Genomic DNA, 21,790 nt, shown 5'->3' on the forward strand with positions numbered 1-21,790 from the left:
GAATGAGACATTAAAGATATGACATACCTTTATTTTTCCACATAGGTACCAAGTACATTGAGACAGTTGTCATATCGCTTGATAAGCTTCAAAAAGCCCTCCAGGAAAAAATCAGGGCTTTGCATATGGAAGAAGCGTTGAACGGCTATGGGCGAAAGACAACACAGCAGGAAAGCGCGCAAGTCACCAATACACCATTGGGTAGAGGTCGCTGCAAATCAAGCTAATGGCGCTGTTGCAGTGCCTGCGCAAAGCGGAGACCAGCCTCTCATTTGAGCGCTGGTAGGTACGGAGAGAAGGTGCGTTTTGAATTCGTGGTCAAAGGAGGAAGTGAGAGTGGTTATCTGCTATGAATGGGCACATGGAGTATCAGGAACAGAAATTCATAACCGCCTCAAGGAAGTCTATGGGCCAGGTGTGATGTCGAAGCAAATGGTGCGGAGATGGTGTCGCGCATTCAGTGATGGACGTCAGCAAGTGGAGGACATACCAAGAGCTGGACGGACGCGCACGTCCACTACAGATGCAAATGTCAGGAAGGTGGATGACATGATTAGAGCGAACCGGCGTATCACCGTCGATGAAGTAGCGGAAGAACTTGGAATCTCACATGAGCGAGCTCAAAACATCATCCACGACATTCTTCGATACAGAAAAGTGTCAGCACGATGGGTGCCCCGACAATTGACCTTGACACACAAGGAACAATGCATGGGGGTCAGCATGGAACATCTCGTGCATGATTAGAGCGAACCGACGTATCACCGTCGATGAAGTAGCGGAAGAACTTCGAATCTCACATGAGCGAGCTCAAAACATCATCCACGACATTCTTCGATACAGAAAAGTGTCAGCACGATGGGTGCCCCGACAATTGACCTCGACACACAAGGAACAACGCATGGGGGTCAGCCTGGAACATCTCGTGCATTACCATGAAGATGGCAATGACTTTCTGTTTCGGATTGTGACAGGGGATGAAACGTGGGTCCACCATTTCACGCCAGAATCGAAGGCCGCATCTATGGAGTGGAAACATCCGTCATCACCTGTCCGAAAGAAGTTCAAGACAACTCCCTCTGCAGGTAAAGTACTCCTCACAGTTTTCTGGGACGCCCAAGGAGTTTTATTGCTGGACTTTTTGGAGGTTGGAACCATCAATGCTACGCGCTACTGTGACACCCTGTCGAAATTGAAAGAGGCGATTCGGAAAAAGCGCCCTGGCCTTCTCACATCTGGCGTTCTGCTGTTGGATGACAATGCCAGACCACATTCGGCGACGGCAACGCAAAACCATATTGCAACTCTTGGTTGGGAGTGCCTACACCATCCGCCATACAGTCCTGATCTCGCACCAAGCGACTTCCATCTGTTTCCTGCTTTGAAGAAAAATCTCGGGGGAAGGCGCTTTGGAAGCAATACTGAAGTGAAACAAGCCATTCAACGCTTCTTCCATATGCAAAGCCCTGATTTTTTCCTGGAGGGCTTTTTGAAGCTTATCAAGCGATATGACAAATGTCTCAATGTACTTGGTACCTATGTGGAAAAATAAAGGTATGTCATATCTTTAATGTCTCATTCTATTTTTTGACTTTCATACACAACTCTGACCACAGTCGACAGCGGAAACTTATTTTTCAACTTACCCTCGTACTTATTTCCATCATTCTTGCATTTTCACAAAATTTTATTTTGCTCATAATTTTTTTAACATCTTTTTTGTAAAGATATTTGAAAGCTTTAATAATACCGTGGTCTAAAGGCTGAATGTTAGAAGTCGTATTTACAGGAAGAGATACTTATGTTGGATAAACTATGAAAGCTCTGAGTATTAAGTTGGATAATTTTGCACTGAAGAATCAGTCATTTGCCATTTTGGGTTTTATAAGTGGCAGAGATAAGTTTAATAAATAATGGTTTTGCTATTGATTGGTATATATTTGCTTTTGTTCATAGAAATTTTAACATTATAAGTGACTGAGTTTAATAAGCATTGGGTACTGTTATATTGGGTATTTGTTATTAATATTAACTGAATATGAATTTAAGATGTTTCTTAATTTTTATTTCAGGTGCAAGCCTAAGTACAAGTTACTTCATTTATAGGTACTTTATATTTTATGACTTGATGCAAAGTATGCACTGAATTTTGCAACAAATTAGGAATAGTTGCTGGAATTTATTTGTTTCATAATTTATTTAGTTTATTTTTGTATTTTATTTCATATCCTACAAATTTTTTCATATTTTATACATGTATTTAAGAATAAATCGAAGTAATAATGTAAGTTTTTTTTAATGAGCATTGTAAATAAATACATGCCTTTTGCACACATTGAATATTCTCATTTGTAATTTAGTTGATAATATCAATAGATGAAAAGAAGATAGGGTAAATTATTCTGTTTTTAGACAAACTACGAGTACTTTCCATATGTATGAAATTATTATTTCATTATAAAGGAATAATAAAATAAAGTGTTAAGAAAATACAAATTTTTATGAAATACTGCAGTTTTTGATAACTTTGAAACTGTATTTTTAAATATGTTCAAAACTTCATGTATGTGTTTGTAATTTTATTACAATTTTACAGACTTCACATAGGGTTTAAAACATGAGAAGATTTTGTATGAATTTTGGGATTTGTAAAACTGTATGGATTCTAGTAAGTTGATTTTTAAAATTTAAGAATCACAATAGTTTATATCATTTGTGTTAAGATCATTTGTATTTCGACTAGAAATACTGTCACTGCAGATCACTTCTATTATATTTCAGTTTCAGGAACAGAACTCGTTCAGTGACAAAACTATCTGTTAAGAGATGTTTGCATTTGGTTTTCATGGTTTGCCTACTGCTATGATGATACCTATTACATATGCTAAAGCTCAAAGTTAAAGGTATAACAAAAATGTTGAACTGCTGTTGGATTGTTTATGAACTGAAGATTGCCTAGAGAAATGATAATCATGTTGTATGATATGGCATTCTTTCAGATGTGTTTGCAACTAATAGAAATTTACAGTACCTTGATATCATCAATGATAGATATGAGGTAGCCTTTCAACCATTCAATCTTTTTTGTTCAATAATGTTTTGAAAAGTCAGAGACTTGTTAAGATGATTGTCCTCTAGAATATAGTATGGATTCTTCCCGGTCCTCATGATCAAGAGAGTTTCGTGCAGAAATTTGTGCAACCAATCACCTCTTTTTCTTTTCAAGACGATCCATAATACTGTTCATTTGCAAGAAGGTTAGAAAGGCGGCCGTGTAATGATATTTTCATCGACAAAATTTGTGTATCCAAGGAAGAAATTTCACGAGCCGTCAAAACCTCTTCGTTGGCCAGAAATTGTTCCCGCATCTTGTGATATATATTATAACCCGCACATTTTGAAAAATCAGAGGCTTTTAGGTAAACGACTCCTTGGATGATAAAAAATAAAATCTCAAAAGTTTTATATTTGTAAGGAATACTCGTGATAAGCTGGGGACTCCTCATCATGATCTACTCCCCCCCCAAAAAAATTACTCTTTTCTCTCTCGTTCTATTTATATATAGAGAGAGACCCCCCTGTCCCTTCTTCCTTTATCTCTGGACATCCATGGGAATTAAAGGGTGACTGAAAAAATAAAAAGGTCATTGGTTGGTTATTTTTTTCTTTCACTTCCTCATTCCAACCCACTCAAAAAGGGTCATGGAGATAAGATTTCTTGGAAATGGTATATAAGCAAAAACAAAACTGACGTCATAGAGACTATACGTATAAAGAGGCGAGATCATTTCATTTGAGCCATGTCCCTATTAGATATCTTCTCGACTCAATTTATTTTGGGTGTGGAGGATTTGAAGACGCTGACGCAAATTGCCAAGCTGAAAATCTTTTGAGCAAGTCATTGTGCTAAATTTATTCTACATTTACCAGCTGACCAAGTGATCATTTCTTTCAAGCATGTAGTCAAATCATCCGACCTGCTCGTTCAGAATATGAATAGGAATCTATTCGACTCTCAACAAACAAAAGATTGCTCATCCTTCTCTTGGAACCGGGTGCATCAAGCTTTGAAATGTCCCATTCAAACAGACCGGAGATATACAGATTTGCGCGTGAGTCTTCGGTGGAAGAATATTTTTCTCGCGAAAAGATACTTTTCTTTTGGAGTGAGAACTATGGCCGAGGACGAAGTTCTTATCTATCAGACCACAGCTTCTCTCCTTGTCTATTACAAATCATCGTCCCCTAATATCTAGGAAAGAGGTTTCAAAGTGACCAACAGGTTGAAATTTAAGAAATATATTCTAAGACCTTTCAAAAACCATGTAGTCCCTTCGAAGACGCATTATCTCATTATAACGACACAGAAGTGCCTGTTTCTCGTCAATCGCTGCTCGTAGACTCTTTGGAAACAATTGAAAAAGGAGATTCCTTTCCAAACCCCGACTTCGTTTCAAGATTACGAACAGCCTACCTCTCCCTTCCCTTCTTTAGATGATAAGATGAGATGGAAAAAACAGTCATTGCACGAAATGCGATTAGCGGGTATACGGAAAGAAATTGAAGTGATCACGACTGAAGATCATGAAGAGGAGGAGAAAAAATCACCTATTAAGAAATGTATGACTTACTGCAACATGCCTGGCATGGAACTTGGAGATCCGGTCATGAATCCAGAATTCTCTTCTCAAACTTGTCCAGACTGGCAGCCTCTTTTGGACACTCAAATTTGTCCAGAACCTCTCTCAGAATCCTCTTCATCTCAAACATGTCCAGAAATCATGGAGGCAGAACCTCAGCCTGGTCCAGAAGTCATGGAGGCAGAACCTCAACCTGATCCAAAATCTCAAATGTGTCCAGAAATCATGGATCCCCAAACTCGTCCCAAAGAGGCTCAAAAATATTCAGGAAAATCTTTTGAGGATCCAACACTTCCTGCATGGGACAATTTTATGGATTTACAAAGTTTAGTGGATCTTGAAGAAAATAATAGTGATTTGTGGGTAAAAGATTGTGTAGATAAGTTAACCTCGAATGAAACTGAACTGTTATGGAATTGTATCTCTGAAATTATATTGGAAATGTCATAATTTTTTTTAACAAATTGTATCATTGTAATAATAACAATAAAAAATATTATATATACCAATCTTGGTGGCTTTCGAATTCAAAGAGAGAGGGTATTGAGCATTCACTTCAGTTTTCCAAGATTAGTTTGTCCGCTTTTCCCAAAATGGCTACCTAATTCAAAGAGAGAAGGTGTAGAGCTTTCATTTCAGTTCTCCAAGATTAGATGGTCCACTTTTCCCAAAATGCCTTTCAAATTCAAAGAGAGAGGGTGTAGAGCGTTCACTTCAGTTTTCCAAGATTAGGTTGTCCGCTTTTCCCAAGATGGCTACCCAATTTAAAGAGAGAAGGTGTAGAGCGTTCATTTCAGTTCTTCAAGATGAGGAGGTCCCAAAATAGCTACCTAATTCAAAGAGAGATCATGTAAAGCATTAATTTCAGTTCTCCAAGTTAGATTATCCACTTTTCCCAAAATGCCTTCTGAATTCAAAGAGGGGGGGGATAGCAGACTTCAGTTTCCCAAGAATAGGTTGTCCCAAAATGGCTTTCAAATAATCCAAAAATAGCGAATTCAAAGAGAGATCGTGTAGAGCATTCATTTCAGTTCTTCAAGATTAGGATGTCCCCTTTTTCCAAAATGGTTACCCATTCCAAAGAGAAGTGGTGTAGAGCGTTCATTTCAGTTCTCCAAGATGAGGTGGTCTGCTCTTCCCAAAATGGCTTCCGAATTCAAAGAGAGATCGTGTAGATTTTCAGTTTTCCAAGATGGGGGGGGGACCTATGATGGAATGACACGAGAGAAAAATACCATCTTGTCATTTTCTGAAGGGTACTGGTGTTCGGATACTTTTGTGACCGACTGTAGATGCTTCTCCAAGATTTCGAATGTCGAAATATTCTCTGAGAATTCATTCAACTTCTTGAATTTTTCACACTTGTCGCTCGCGACTAATATGCCATCAACATGAACAATTATGTAAGTTCTAGCATTTTTCTCGATTAGTGTGAAAGAACATGGATCAGCTTTTCCTTGAACGTATCCTTGTTTGCACAGAATTTCAGCTCTCTTGTGATTCCAGTTTCTGGCTGCCTGTTTTAGTTTGTAGATACTTTTATTTAGTTTGCAGACTTTGTTTGCTTCTGAAGCAGAGATGTAACCTTCTGGTTACTTCATATATATATATCTTCTTTTAGATCTCCATATAGAAAAGCTGTTTTTACATCAAAGTGGTTTACGTGCATCTTCTTTTGAGCTGCCTATTGCCAAGATAGTCCTTATTATGGTATACTTTACGACTGGTGCGAATGTTTCGTTGTAGTCGTGCCCAAATTTTTGGCAATATCCTTTAGCTACTAAATGAGCTTTATATCTGATAACATTTCCAGAAGCGTCGTATTTTGTTTTAAATATCCATTTGTTTCCAATTGCTTTCTTTCCTTTTGGAAGATTGACTAGTTCCTATGTTTTGTTTCTCTTCAGTGCTTTCATTTCTTCTTTCGGGGACTTTAACCACAGTTCCTTTTCTTTGTTTGGAAAAATTTGTAATTCTTGCCAGTCTTTAGGAACTTTAATTTCTTCATTCTTAGCCAGGTATGAGAATCTGTTTGGTGGGATTCCCTTAGTCGTTCTCTGGGATCTTCTCGGTAGTAGGGGATTTTTTTCTGTTGTAGCATTGGGACACTGTTTTCTAGATTTATTTTCTTTAAAAGGCCATTCTATTTCCTCATTCTGATCATTTAATTGACAAGGCATTTCTTCTTTTTTGTTTTCATCGACTATTACACTTCTTCTGATCACGACGTTGTTTGCATGCTTAAGTTCGGTTTTTTATTATTACAGAGCTCGTATGGTGTTTTTTCGATTGATCTTGATGGTAGCCTGTTTTGTAGATAGGTGGCTGGCATTATGGCTTCACCCCAAAATTCTCTTTGAGTCCTGAATCGAGTAGCAGGCATCTTGTCATTTCCATTAAGTATCGAATGTTTTCTTTCTGCTCTACCATTCTGTTATGCTACGGTGAGTATGCTAGATGAGGTTTGATGTTCGATTTCCTCTTTCTTTAGATAGTCTTCAATCTATTTTCTTGTATATTCTCCTCCATTGTCTGTTCTTAAGACTTGGCTTCTTTCCAAATTTGTTCTTCGTCATGGTTACAAATTGCTTTACCTTGGAGATAGCTTCATCTTTTGTAGCTAGCAGATAGATTGTTGCGTATATCTCAAATAATCTTCGATGAATGTTATGAAATATTTCTTTCCTCGTAGTAATGTTGTACCGATTGGTCCACAAATATTTGAATGTATCAAGTCTAGAACTGACGTTGCTCTATAGTTGTTGAGCTTGGGATACGGCAATTCAGTCATTTTGCTTCTGATACAGCATTCGCATTCTTTTTTCTGTTTGGCTTCTCCGTCAGTCCTTATTCTGGTTGCCAGGTCATTATTTTTAGCCTCTTGATTGCTTCATAATTTCTGTGTCCTAGTCTTCTATGCCAAAGATCTGTGCTATTTTCATTTCTATCTGCAGCTGCAATTTTGGCTTTTCTTCTTCCCAATTCAATTATGGTATATAAATTTCCTTCTGCTTTAGCAATTCTTATGGTTTTATTTTTCTTCTTTATTCTGCAAATAATCTTCTTCAAATTCAACTGTAAACCCTTTCTTTGTAATTTTTCATATGGATATCAATCCTCCTTCTAGGTCGGGAACGTACAGAACATCCACGAGTTTCACTTCTATTTTGTTATCTTCGTCGTCTGTACAGTATAAGTATTCTTCTCAGATGCCTTCGGATCTGAGTACCGTTAGCAATTGTTATTTGCTCAGTTTTGCTTCTATCTAATTTAGTGAAAAAGTTTATTTTATCGGTCATATGACAAGTAGCTCCTGAAGCAATTGACCAGTTTGAGTTTAGAAATTTTCTTTCTCTGGTGATTTCGAAAGTGTAATTCTCAGTCTTCTTATGTTTCTTATTTTTGTTTAAATCTTCATGTTTATCCTCGTTTACAGCAACTTTCGTTTTCTGTTTATTTCCGTAATTTCTTTTATTCGCTTGCTTGTCGTTCTTGAAAAATGAGTTACTTTCGTTTTTGTCAATTTCTTTGTGGTTATTTAAGAATCTGCATTCCTTTTAGAAGTGTCCTAATTTTATGCAATAATTCCATTTTTTTGATTGAAATGCTTGAATTTTGTGTTAAAATATGTTTTGAAGGCAGTTGTTTCATTTGTTTGCGTGCCTTCTTTTCTTCTCAGGCATTCGTTGATGAGTTTCGTTTGTACGTCTTCCAATGTTAGTTCTTCTCGGCGAGCTTCTGAAGCTGTAATAGGATTTTCGTAGCTTTTTGGTAAGGCACTTAGTAAGAGTGCTGCAATGTGACTATCCTTTATTTCTTCACCGATTTCAAGCATTTTGTTGACGTGTTCTTCGAGCTTGTATTCGTTTTTTGCTTTTAACATATACAGCTTTCTGAGAAAGTAAAGTTTACTAGAAAGATTCTTTCTTTCATGAATTTTATTTAATTCATTCCATAGTTCTTTGGTTGTTGTTTTATTTCTTATGTGTACAATTTGGTTGTCTTCTATGAGTAAACTAATGGTGGATTGTGCTTGTTCATCTCGTTTTGTCCATTCGGCGTTTATTTCCTTTGGTGTATTATCAGCGATTAAATCCCATAAATTTTCCTTTTTCGGGATCATTTCAAGTTTGTATTTCCATATTTGATAGTTGTTATTGTTTAGTTTCATGATCAAATATTTATTTTCGCAGCTAGTAGCCATTTCTGCTTCTGTATTTCGAATGCGCAGTACACAACTATGTAGTCTTATTACGCTTTTGAAGACAGGCTTGGCTTTTCCTTTTTCGGATTATCCAGTGTTAATTTATGGCATAGAGTATCTTTTCTGTTTGTATTTTTTATTCTTCATAGCTTATCTCGATATATTTTATGCGTATAGTTGAAGTAAACATGCGCTCAGTCTCATAATCTAATGTTGAAGGTATGCGTGGTTCATTTGTTTACTATTGCAACTATAGAAAAATAACACTAATTTGAGATGAAGATGAATAAAACAGAATTAAAGTTCTTACCTTAATGAAACGTAATCCCAGCTGCGGATGTAAGAAACACGATCATTATTATTAGCACACAAAATAACATATTTATTATGCATTAGAAGAAAAAATCTCTAGCGATGATTATAAGCGTTGTTAACTGTCCATTGCATAACATGAAAATTAGTCATACAAGGTGAGAATGTTTCTCCTTTTTGGATCAAGTCCAATTTCTGTTAGCGGGAGTTGAGGGGAAAATTAACATCGGAGGGTGCATCTTCATCGCTGTTGTTATCAATTGCTTCACATTGAAAACGGTTAGGAGACATAAACTTTTAAATATGGCTGCTTCAAATAAACTCCTCATATATAAATCTATACTTCGAACAGCATTACTCTATGCTAGTCCTGTCTGGGGCTTCCCTGCCAAAACTCGCATTCAACACATCCAAGTTCTTCAAAACAAAGCACTTAGAGAAATTATCAATACGCCACAGTTCGTATAACCATTGTAATCTTAAAGTAGACACAATTCAAAATTATACTAAAAAACTGCCAAAAATTTCTTCTATTCATTTCTCACTCATACTAAGAACTGCATCAACTCTCTTGGATGTTCTCCATATCCAATCAAGAATATGGAGAACATCCAAGAGAAAAACACTAATATCCATTTGTCATTCTCCACCCTTAACATTTTTTACTCATGCTAGACTCTTTAGTTCATTGATTTGCACCTTCCATCAGAAACTCACCTTTTTTGTCAACTCAACTGATGGCGGCCACTTTCGTCTCATTTTGTCCTTACTACTCATTTTTTTTGGCCGGTGGTCTTCACCAGATGCAGAGTAAAAGGAAGCACTGCTTTCTGAAACTCTAATTCACTGTATGTTCTTAGTAGTAATCCTTTAATTGGGGTGGAAACCTGACGGTTCTTCCACTGCATGTTGTATGGTTGAAATTGACCGCCGGCAAAATCCCTCACCGCAAGGCTCGCACTGTAGGTGTGGATCTGGATAATCCATGTGCCTGTTGGTTTCAAGAGGCTGTTCATCATTTTCAGAAATGGTTTCAGTCTATGAATTGAAATTATTTTGACAGTTCCATTAATTTCAATGTCAAAATACTTTGGTGCTCGGTGTTTGACAACATAAGGCCCAAGATAAACTAGTTGCAAAGATGAAATGGTCGCATTATTATAGACGAAAACATGTGAGCAATTCAAAAGGTGTTTTTAAAGGAATACAGTTGTATTACCATAGGTAGTTGTTGTAGAAGGTTTCATGTTACGGATAATACTTTGTAGTCTTTGCACGAACTCTGAGAGTGTGATATTAGGGATCATGGTGACGAATTCTCCAGGTAAATAGAGGGGACTTCCATAAAGAAACCCGCCTGAAGAGTATCCTATATCTTCTTTCAGTGCAGAGCATAATCTGAGAAGAACTAAAGGTAAAGCGTCTATTTAAGATTTGCTTTGTTGTAAATAACATTTCAAGCTTGCCTTTATAATCCTGTGTTGTCACTCAATCAGTCCATTTGATTGTGGATGGTATGCTGCCGTCCTGGATTTTTGAAAACCGAAGTATTTGTTCAAAGATGGGAAGAGTTGACTTTCAAATTGACGTCCTTGATCAGACATAATACATTGTGGTATTCCAAAACGAGAAATCCAGGTTGGGTTCATCCCCTTTGCAACTGTTTTTGCTGATTGATCCGCCATAGGAAGGGCTTTAACGCGTCTTGAAAAACAATCAATCATCATTAGTAAGTACCTGACACCTTAAAATGGAGACAAGGCTCCAACATATTGTGAACGTGTTGAAAACATTCAGGGGAACCGTGAAGTCCATAAGAGTTGACTTTGCATGTATTCTTACCTTAGATTGTTGGCATCCCATGCACTCCTTACACCATTACTGACAATCTTTATTGACATTTGGATCTTTTCGTGATTAATTTTCGTGTGCTTCTAATCCCTGTATAAGATAGGGTATGACTAAAAGAAAATATTTGCCGGTGAAAGTTTGAGGAGATGTATGGGAAGTTACTGTTGGTGGAGACATCACAATAAATCGATTTGTCAAATTTTGTGAGATGGGAATCTGAATCATTCTCAGCCTTGGGTTGTTTTGTAAAGTTGTTAGCTCTTCATCTTGAAATTCTGCAATAGTTGCATAACCATTTGGAGATGGTATTATTTCTGGAAAGAGCATCTGCAACAACGTTTTCTTCTCCCTTGAGGAAGCGCATATTCGTTGAAAATTGAGCAATATAACTCAATTGTCTTGTTTGTCTGGGAAAGGCTTTGTTTAATTTTTTTTTTTTTTTTTTTTTTGAAAAGCGAAGGTGATAGGTTTGTGGTCCGTATAAATGTTGAAAGACCTTCCGTCTAATATGTACATTGCGCAAAATAAAACTGGGAAATTTCTATATCTCCCGCTCTACTGGGCCGATTGACGAAATTCAAATTGCGTTTTTTATGTCTCGAAAGCACGACTCTGGATCTATATTAGATTTTTATATAGCATTGCTCTAGCATAGGTATTTTAACACAAAATGGGACTTTTTTGAAATAACCTACTAATTTCTTTTCCTATTTCAATTCTACGACACAAATTATGCCTAAATATTAAATTTTGTATATTTTGGTGCAAAATTTATGTAGCAATTCAAAAATTTAACTTGGCGCGTTTTTTTTCAATTTACGCCAAGAATAATTCACTCGGCGAACTTCTCAATATATGACAATCTATTTTCCTTTCCCTTCCATTGTGCAGGAGCGGAAAAAACGTCACATCTTTCCTACGTTTTTAACATTGTGGATGAGCGGAGAAAAAGTCACATCATTCCTACTTTCAAATAATTTTAGCAAAGTGCTTAAACTACATTTCAACGTGCCAATGCTTAAACTACATTTCAACGTGCCCCGTCACTGTAAATTCATGTATATCTTTGGAAATTTTGAATTAAAAAATTATAACTTTTTGCAGGTATGCTTAGAAATACGTCTACTTTAAGATGGTGGTAAAACTTTTATAGGTTATAATTCAAAATTTTTTCAAGAAATTTATAACAATTATTTAAAAATAAATCACAAAAATAGGCAAATGTTATTTAGAATGAACCTAAATTACGAAATGTGAAAGGAAGAATCAAATAAATGTAATAAAAAAAGCCACATTTATAAATATATACCAAACTCAATTAACATTGAGGAGCTAAAATTTTGAGGGCTAATTTTTTTAAAAACTACTTGTGTGATTTTTACAAAAACTTGGCAGTTTGGCGTAATTTGAGTCGTAGAATGGAAATAAGGAAAAAAAAATTGGCTTGTCATTTCAGAAAAAGCCCGATTTTGTGTCCAACTACCTATATTAAAACAATGCTTTATATAAATCTATCTAAGTCGCGCTTTCGAGACATGAAAAACTCAAGTTGAATTTCGTTAATCGGCCCAGTAGAACGGGAGATATAGAACTGTCCCCCTTTTTTTCGTAGTGTACCTAAAATACTTTATTGCAGTGTAGATGGACAAGAGCTCTCGATCATATGTGTGGTGATGGCGATAAGGAGCGCACCTTGCACCCTCCGATAAGTGTGGCAACCCTAGAGGAGAAGTTTCTTATGAGTAGCGAGCAGAGCGAAACAGGCCGGCTGTCGGGAGTGTGCGCGAAGTTCCAAAATAAAGCTTAATTTTTATTGTGCACTATGTCTTGTTAATATATATATTAATGCAGTACGAACAGAATCACAACAACAGCCTATCATCCAATGTCTAACGGCATCGTTGAACGATTTCATCGACATTTAAAATCTTCTCTCAAGGCTCACAAGACCAATAACTGGACTGAAACACTACCAGTTGTTATGCTTGGTATTCGGACAGCCGTAAAAGAGGATCTACAGTCATCTTGTGCTGAACTGGTGTACGGCACAACTCTCAAGCTGCCTAGTGATATGATAATGTCATCTAAGATATCTCCGTATGACACTCAATTTATAACGAATCTTCGGCATAGAATGCAACAATCAAATCCAATAGCAACATCTGCACATTGCCAAGAAAAGTGTTACATAAGTGCTACCTTAAAGTCATGTACGCATGTATACTTATGTGTCGATCGAGTAAAGCCACCTCTGTGCCAACCATATACAGGTCCGCATAAAGTCCTTTCTAGAACGGACAAAACTGTCACAATTGATATTAACGGTCTGAAATCTACTTTGTGTATAGACCATGTGAAACTAGCCTATTTGCTTTCAGACTCTCATTTGCCTGAACTGAAAACAAATAAAGATTTAAAGACAGTTCAGCAGAATAAGTCTGCAAACGAATTCTCTAAGACACAAACTGTCACCAGATCGGGAAGACATGTTCACTTCCCTAAGAAACTTGCTTCTTACATAACAATTTAAAACTTTTTTTTAAAAAAAATTTGTATCGTAACATATTTTTTGTTATTTCATGTTTATTATATGTGTCATTACCTTGCTATATATTGAACCGCATTTTGATCTTTTCTAATTTTATATTCTAATTTTGTAATCATGAAAAAAATAACTGACAGTATGGATCCTCTGAGATAATTTCATAACCCGATGTCATTCCTTTGAATAGCATCCAAAGGAACTGGGGGAAACTCTGTGGTGATGGCGATAAGGAGTGTGCCTTGCGCCCTCCGATAAGTGTCGCAACCCTAGAGGAGAAGTTTCTTACGAGTAGCGAGCAGAGCGAAACAGGCCGGCTGTCGGGAGTGTGCGCGAAGTTCCGAAATAAAGCTTAATTTTTATTGTGCACTATGTCTTGTTAATATATATATTAATGCAGTAAGAACATAATCTGTGATATGGAATTCGAGGATAGGTAACAATATGACGGGAATCACTATATATGCGTTATCCTTTCTCTGTGTGTTAGTTAAGGAGCATCCTCTCGATCATATGTGCTGTAGTTTCTCTGTGTGTCAGAAGGAGCATGAGGAGAAATTTAATGAGCGCATCTCTTCCTGGTCAATGAGTGACGGCCCCGATAGTTGTATCTGAAGTGATATGTGAGAGATATAATAGCGTCAGTTGAGGGATGAACCAGCATAGTAGCGTGATAAAGCGCTTTTGAGATTTTTGAATGCATTGCGAGAATCTTCGGTCCATGTTAGCAGTATTTTACTATTTTTGCGTCTTTTACTGAGTAGTGAGGTTAAAGGATGAAGCTTGAGACACTTTGGGATGAAGTGGTGATAAAAATTGATCATCCCTAAGAACCTCCGCAAACTGTTGGATGATATGGGTTCGGTTATGTTTTGTATGGCATCAGCTTTCGTCGGAAGAAGTCTTATTCCTTCAGTTGTTATTTCATGCCTCCCAGTAATTAAGTTTAGAAGTGCGAAAAATAGATTTTGCAACATTTATGCATAAAACATAGTCATTTAAGCTTTGAAAAACTGTGTATAAGTGCTTACGGTGTGACTCTTCGTCGGGAGAAGCGATTAGTATGTCATCTAAATAACAGAATGTAAAGTCTAATCCTGATAGTACCATATTCATGAATCGCTGAAATGTCTGTGCTGTGTTGCGTAAACCAAATGTCATAAATGGGAATTCAAACAACCCAAATGGAGTTATAATGGCCGTTTTTGGGATGTCGCTTTCGTGCACTGCACTCTAAATCTCGCAGAGTGGGATTTGGAGGGTGACAGCAGTTTTCGCTCCGTTTCGTGTCAAACAACGCAAATTTACTGTCTTGGTAGCAGAACATGTTTTCCACTTGCAATAATAACCTTGGGGAAGGGAGTGAATTGAAGGAGCAGGACGACCCCCTGTCTTGCCATTGTCCACCCCGACTGACCAAACAAGTTTGCTAAGCCAAAGAACGCCATTTCAAGCGAGGACAGTCGTAACAATGGATACAGCTCCTTTGCCAAAAGTAAGTTCGCTTTTAAAATATATATACAATTATTTCTTAATATAAATATCTTAATTATTATAAATTATAGTTAGATTTATGTGTCAAAATTGAAGTATGTAATAAAAAGTAGTTTTAGTTTGCTCTTTTTTTTTTAGGTGTCTGTAAATTTGCTTTAAGAGTGTAATGCTGTAACGTAGTTTTATTTATTACGTACTGCTAACACAATGAAAGCTGTACGTATGGATGGTACTTTTTGTAAATAATTCTTAACATTATTTTTATTTTTGAACAATTTACACAAAGCTATCGAATTTAATTATTTAAATTTAGTTTTGCATGCATTCCTATTTCAAATAGGAAGAACAGCGGTGGAAAAAAAAAATGCATACTAAAGTTTTGATTTTTTTTATAACATAAAGTGTGTAAATTATTTGGTAGTATTGGAAGAAGAAATAAAAACCGTATACTTTACTGAATTTCCTATTGAAGTCATATCGTTTTCAGCTTCTAGTAGTTTTTAATAGATTTTTAACTTTCATTTTTTATAAATTCTGCTTATAGTTTGAAAATTCGCTTACTGTTGCAAAGCTGAATTTTTCCAAAATATAAACACTAGCACTACCTGGGTCATATCAGCACTCTAAAACTTATATTTTTGCAAATATGTTGTTATTCTCGAGAGTGTAGGTGTAGCTAAGGCCTCTTGAACATTCAAAAGTCCGGGAGGCCAATAAAGCTGCTAAGACGGCTTTCCGTTTACGATTTTAAAAAAATCTTGCATTCTTTAAAAAAGACTTAAAGCTTCAGATTTTAAATTATGTCCAAAGGGGCATTTTTTTAACATTTTGTGTGTTACCTTTATTTATTAAATATTATGTTCTTCGCACTTAAACCATAAAAACATTCAACAGCAATATCGCAAAATAATTTTAAAATGAACATATCTTTAGAATTTCCAATACAGAGTCTCGCGAGCTGAAGATATATATATATATATATATTTTTTTTTTACTCGTACAGTCTTGCCATTGCTCGCTTTGAAATCGTTTACTTTGTTAATAAAAAATTCGTTGAAGTATTACAAAATATTAAATAATAAAGCAAATAATAAAACCAAATTCAAATTAGGGCTTCCACATGCCCATATTCTATGGAAGATTACGTTATTCAAAATTTGATGGCTCTAGGTACCGTTGTTTTATTACAATGCGAGAAACATACATACATTCATGCAGATTCTTCATTATTTAATTTCTTTAAATATAATGTTTGGTGGCAGCAATTTGAAATGAAACATATCGGGAATCGGTGCAAAATGCCAAAACGAAATTAACAGTCCTTCTGGGAGAAATTGTCAAATTTATCTGCCTGCAATTAACGCCTGCAATAAAATACTTTTTTTTTTCAGGAGGCATTACATGATAGTTCAAAATTATCAGATTTTTATAACTGCAAGAGTTCCCGAAGATGCTGTTAATGTCCTAAAAGGTAATTTTATTTTCTACTCTGTTTTAAATTAAAAACTATACCTAGTCCGGATTTTTGGAAATGTCAGATATTCAGTTGACTTTATATGCTATATACATGTATTTATTTTATGCTAAATATGTATTTACTGGCAAATATACGTATATGCCAATATATAATATGTACACCAAATGTTTATTTCTTTTAATGCAAATAAGAAAATTAAAAAAAACAGAATTTATTTTTAAAAAATGTAAGGCATGTTTTTTTTCAGACTTAATTAAATAGTAAAATTCGTACATGTCTAAACATTTTTATTTCAACTGAAACAAAACGACTTTTTTATATGTAAGCCATAAAACCTAAATGTTTGATGCATTATTATTTTATAATATGAAAGTTAAGCAATATTGCCTTATATTTGTGGCAGCGCCTATCATATTTAAAAAATTAACCTATTTTATTAACAGATAATAGAATGGACAATTAAAAAACAGCTTCCCCTCCCTTCTATTGCGGGAGAAAACCTAATTCGACGGGTTATTTTTATTTATTTATTTCCCCCTTCTAAGAAAACTTGTCAGGCATACTTTCAAAATTGTCGAAATATATACTAATTTAAACATGATAATTCTAAAATGATTCATAGATTAATTCATATACATCAATTCAATAGTTAGAAAGTTAAACTAATGACATTTACTTATTACTTTTCAAGATTATTGCCTTTTCATTTCAATTAGTTATTATATCTTCTCCTAGTGATATTAAAATGAGTGAGAGGATCTGATGAAGTTAATGTTCAAAATAATATAATTGTTTACATTAGCAAAAGCTATTGTTGTATCAAACAAGTCTTGTAAACCTTTTCTTATCCACAGTCCTTTAAAGTAGGAAAAAAATGTAAGTAACCTGATCTTAATAAACTCATATGAATTCATTTTCTGGTTTAGATAGGATTTAAAGACCCAGGTAACACAGCTTGTTTACATTTTCAATAACTAAGTTATGCGAACACTGTTAGAGGTGTAGCCAGAGTTCTTGCTGCTTTGCTCAGTGCACAATAAAAAGTCTATAAAATGTCAAAATGATATATATAAAAACAAAATATCTGGGTTTATTTTTGAAATAAAACATTAATTCTAATACCGTAAAGTACTATTTTGTTTGTTTTCCTATACACAAAATCATTTATAGTATTCTAAAAGTTTGATTTACTACTCTATCAGCTGATTTGTAGACAGTATGGTACAATTTCTCAGTCTTAGGTGTTTTTTAATCCATTTGTACTTTGCAAAATTCTTCTCGCAACAGTCATGAAAAAATTTTACAGATGTATATCAGTATTTGAAACTGCATTCTGAAATTTTATGAACTGCAGAAGTTCAAAGTTACCATCCTTCCACCTGCCTTCGAAAACACTACCGCAAAGAATCCAGTAAATGTAATCGCTGCAAAAGCACAAAGCTGGTAGAATTCTCTTGCGGCCTCCTTGCTTTCTTTCACTGCTGTTCAAAATTTATTTGCATGTGTCATTTTTTCTCAATTTATTATTAATTTGTCTGATTTCCGTGCTATGTTTCCTAAAAGTGATTTTAAAGTGTTTGAAAAGAAAATTTACAAAACTGCATACTCGAGTACTTGTCTCGGCATGAAATTAAGCATAATGGTTGAGATACAGTCAGAAAAATATTAAATTGCGTTTAAAGAATGTTTCCTTAAGATAATATGTTGCCGAAAATTTTCTTAACGGAACAGTTTTTGGGACAATTTTGAGAAAATGGGAGAAGGCCAAATTGATTTCAGTAACTAATATTTACTTTATGTAAATTTTACTTACGTATGCTTAATATTATATTTCTTGCTACTCATTCAGAGTGGTAGCTAGGGTTTTCAGCGCCCAGGGACAACTGAAGATTTTGCGCCCCCTACTACTTGCCAAGGATGGAAAACATTTAATTCTAAAATGCTGTAACATCAGTTTGGCGCCCCTTGGATTCTGCGCCCGGGGACAGATGCCCCTTGCCCCCCTCTAGCTACGCCCCTGCGCTCATTTTAATTTATATGCCCTAAATACCATGTTTAACAGGCTGTTTACTTACAAATGCTTAATATCATGCTTTTTCTCCGAACATTAATGCACATCCGCTAAATATTACCCACCAGCGGCAAAGTCGCTGAGCACTGGTAGTTCGGTCCAGAGTTTGAATCGCATGAAGGAGCTGGCTGCATGGACTTTTTTGTGGTTTTCTCCATGTGTAACGTGTATACGAACCAGTTTGCCTTACAAAGACCTCCACGGAGGCATCCTTCCCATTAGGCAGATTTTTGATGGCATGTTAGCAACTAAAGGACAAATAAAGGCTTTGAAAAGCTGTCATAATTTTATCGAACCTGTCGAAACTATGCTTGGCAGTAGATTGGATCAAGCTCTGAATACAAAAACAGGTCAATTTGAAACCAAAATTGTAAAAGAAACATTTCAGTATGTTTCAGTCATAAAAACAATTGAAATGGTTTTGTCTAATAGCCATGTAAGAAATTGTATCGAAACTGAAACAATTTCTAATGATAGACATTTAAAAAACAGTTTTCATCTTTTTATGTCCCAAGAATTTTGAAATATGTGGAAACAAAACGCCCTGATCTTCTGGTACCAAGTATTGCTGATTTCAGTGGTAAAAATCTTTAAAAATTTAACTAGGATTATAAATGATAGAATTTAATTAGGATTATAAATGATAGAATACTTTAAAACTTTTCTTTGTTTACTGTTTTAATTACCTAGAGTAAAGTAATTTTGCATCTATTACTCACATTGGTCTTTATTCTTAAATGGCTTATAGTTCTTTTCTTCTGGCTCGTAAAGGTAAGCTGTAAATGCATGTGCCTCTAGTGCCAAAGGCCTTTTTAATGATATTTTTGTAATCATTATGTAATAAACATGTGTATTTATATATATATATGTATTGATGACCTAAAAGCATTAGTTTTGCTCACAGAACTTTTGCTCAGCTAAAATTATTGGAAAGAAAGAGGGAAAAAGTTTTATTCATTATTAATGAGTAAATATTTGGCATAAGTCTATGCATAAAAAATAATTTCATATGCTTAGCTATAAAATTCTTTTCATAGGATAATATTTTTAGTTTGCAGTGTATGTATATGTAAATAAGCTATTGATACTATATGTAAGTGAGTTGAGCTGAATATCCTTTGAAATTTGCTACATATTCTATCTTGAAAGGTTCATGTGTGATATTTATATAGTTTCAATTAATTATTACATTTCACATGCAATTTTTATCCAGTATATGTCTTTTATATATACTTTTATTTTTATTTTTGTAGGGTAAAGGCAAAGCAAGTATTTTAGCATCAGGCTTTTTTTTTTTTGAAAAAAAAAAAAAAAAAAAAAAATCCAAATTTTGCACTTCTAATATTTGCTAAATGTAAGTATTGAGGAATTTTGATATGCTTTGCACTAACTTTCATTTTAAGAGGGCAGATTATATTAAAATAGCCATTTTACAACAGTGAATGTATTTGGCCTCATATAGCTAAAATTCATCTTCTCAGGCTGCTTTCGACTATTGTACCCACAGATGATGCATGGTCATTTAGCTAATTTCTGTAGAATTGGAATTGCATTGATTTGAATGTCACCTACATACTAACAAATATTTCGAGAGAATAAGATGGTTTGTAATATGTGTGATGCCTTTATATGATCTAAATCTAAAGCATGACACTAATCATATATATGCATGTATATACAGTGAACATAGATTTTTTTTTTTTTTTTTTTTAAACTTGTAAAGTGATGGAAAAATTGCTTCAAGGTGAAATTCAAAAGATACACTTCCAGCCAGACTATAGCGATCATGAAATCAAGAACAAATATCTTTACAATAACAATAGTTTATTATGAAGGGATAATACTTGTTTTCATAAGGAAAAGACAGACTAATTCTCCATATAGTTTGTTCGTTTTACATTTTTATGTACATTATTTATTACATTTTTCATTAAGAAGCAACGCACAAATAGCAGTATGCATTACTATCCTATTCTATATTTGCATCAATATAATATTTACATATTCTTATATGATCTAAATCTAAAGCATGACACTAATCATATATATGCATGTATATACAGTGAACATAGATTTTTTTTTTTTTTTTATACTTGTAAAGTGATGGAAAAATTGCTTCAAGGTGAAATTCAAAAGATACACTTCCAGCCAGACTATAGCGATCATGAAATCAAGAACAAATATCTTTACAATAACAATAGTTTATTATGAAGGGATAATACTTGTTTTCATAAGGAAAAGACAGACTAATTCTCCATATAGTTTATTCGTTTTACATTTTTATGTACATTATTTATTACATTTTTCATTAAGAAGCAACGCACAAATAGCAGTATGCATTACTATCCTATTCTATATTTGCATCAATATAATATTTACATATTCCTATATGTATTTATACTGCATTTTTTACAGAAACTAAAAGCAAAAGACCTCTATGTGAATGGAATTACTTATTTTTGAAAGAAGAAAAAATTTTCTGGCGATATTTTTTAATTGGAAAGATAAACTTTCTAGTATGGCTCATTGGTATTTGACTTGTCCTAATAGATAGGTAATGGATGTATTCTTAATAAAGAAATTTATTTTCAGGGAATAGAAGACATGGAATCTCTGGGACCAGCTCAGAATAAACAGCCCATGATAGTGTGTATTACAAGTTCATTCTATATTAAAGCAGTAAATCACTTAATAGCATGCCCAAATCATGCCATGAAGGCATTTGACATTCTATTTAAAACTAATTTGTATTTAGCATTCAATATGCACATACATCAACAAATTTTTATAATTTTGTGGCAAGCCTTTTGTATAATGTCAGCACTCCTAGAGCTTGTGTGGACTCTTTAAATACATGTTTTAGTATGAATTTATTGCATTCTGTACATCCATTACATTTCATATTTTTAATGTCATTTTATTGTCATATTTTCCATTTTTATATATGTATATATATGTACATAAATTTCCTAATAAAGAGTTTTTCCATGCATTTGCTTGCTTTCACTTATATTTAAAATACTTCGTTCATTGAAATTGTTATAATTCTGCAGTTATGGTAATGATTCCTATTTGGATTTAATCAATAAATGAAATACATAATAATTTTCAGCAGAATTATGAAAAATGAATTTTTAGCTTACACATGTGAGCTATAATTCATATTATTTCACTTTAAAATTTACTTTATTTTTCCCAA

General features: G+C 34.5%; 3 protein-coding genes across 3 annotated transcripts in view; all 3 read left to right on the forward strand.

Annotated features, from left to right (window-relative positions):
* The window catches only part of LOC118180486 (TP53-regulated inhibitor of apoptosis 1-like), a 28,923-nt gene extending 26,588 nt beyond the window's left edge, over window positions 1-2,335 (forward strand). The window contains exon 4 of the mRNA XM_035349571.2: window positions 2,073-2,335. The gene's annotated coding sequence lies outside the window, so the exon portion shown is untranslated. The remainder of the gene's footprint in view (window positions 1-2,072) is intronic.
* A 133-nt stretch (window positions 2,336-2,468) lies between these two features.
* LOC118180485 (uncharacterized) lies at window positions 2,469-11,654 on the forward strand. Its single transcript, XM_035349570.2, has 2 exons — window positions 2,469-2,668; window positions 2,782-11,654. Exon 2 carries the CDS (start codon window positions 4,503-4,505, stop codon window positions 5,088-5,090), a length of 588 nt encoding a protein of 195 aa, XP_035205461.2. The 5' UTR covers window positions 2,469-2,668; window positions 2,782-4,502; the 3' UTR covers window positions 5,091-11,654.
* Window positions 11,655-12,556: 902 nt separating this feature from the next.
* LOC118180487 (uncharacterized) lies at window positions 12,557-21,583 on the forward strand. Its single transcript, XM_085810912.1, has 2 exons — window positions 12,557-19,945; window positions 21,184-21,583. Exon 1 carries the CDS (start codon window positions 12,893-12,895, stop codon window positions 13,535-13,537), a length of 645 nt encoding a protein of 214 aa, XP_085667038.1. The 5' UTR covers window positions 12,557-12,892; the 3' UTR covers window positions 13,538-19,945; window positions 21,184-21,583.
* The last annotated feature ends 207 nt before the right edge of the window (window positions 21,584-21,790 follow it).

This window comes from Stegodyphus dumicola, chromosome 2 (assembly GCF_044657685.1).
Source record: "Stegodyphus dumicola isolate Sdum_Otavi_A_Nest chromosome 2, ASM4465768v1".
NCBI lineage: Eukaryota > Metazoa > Arthropoda > Arachnida > Araneae > Eresidae > Stegodyphus > Stegodyphus dumicola.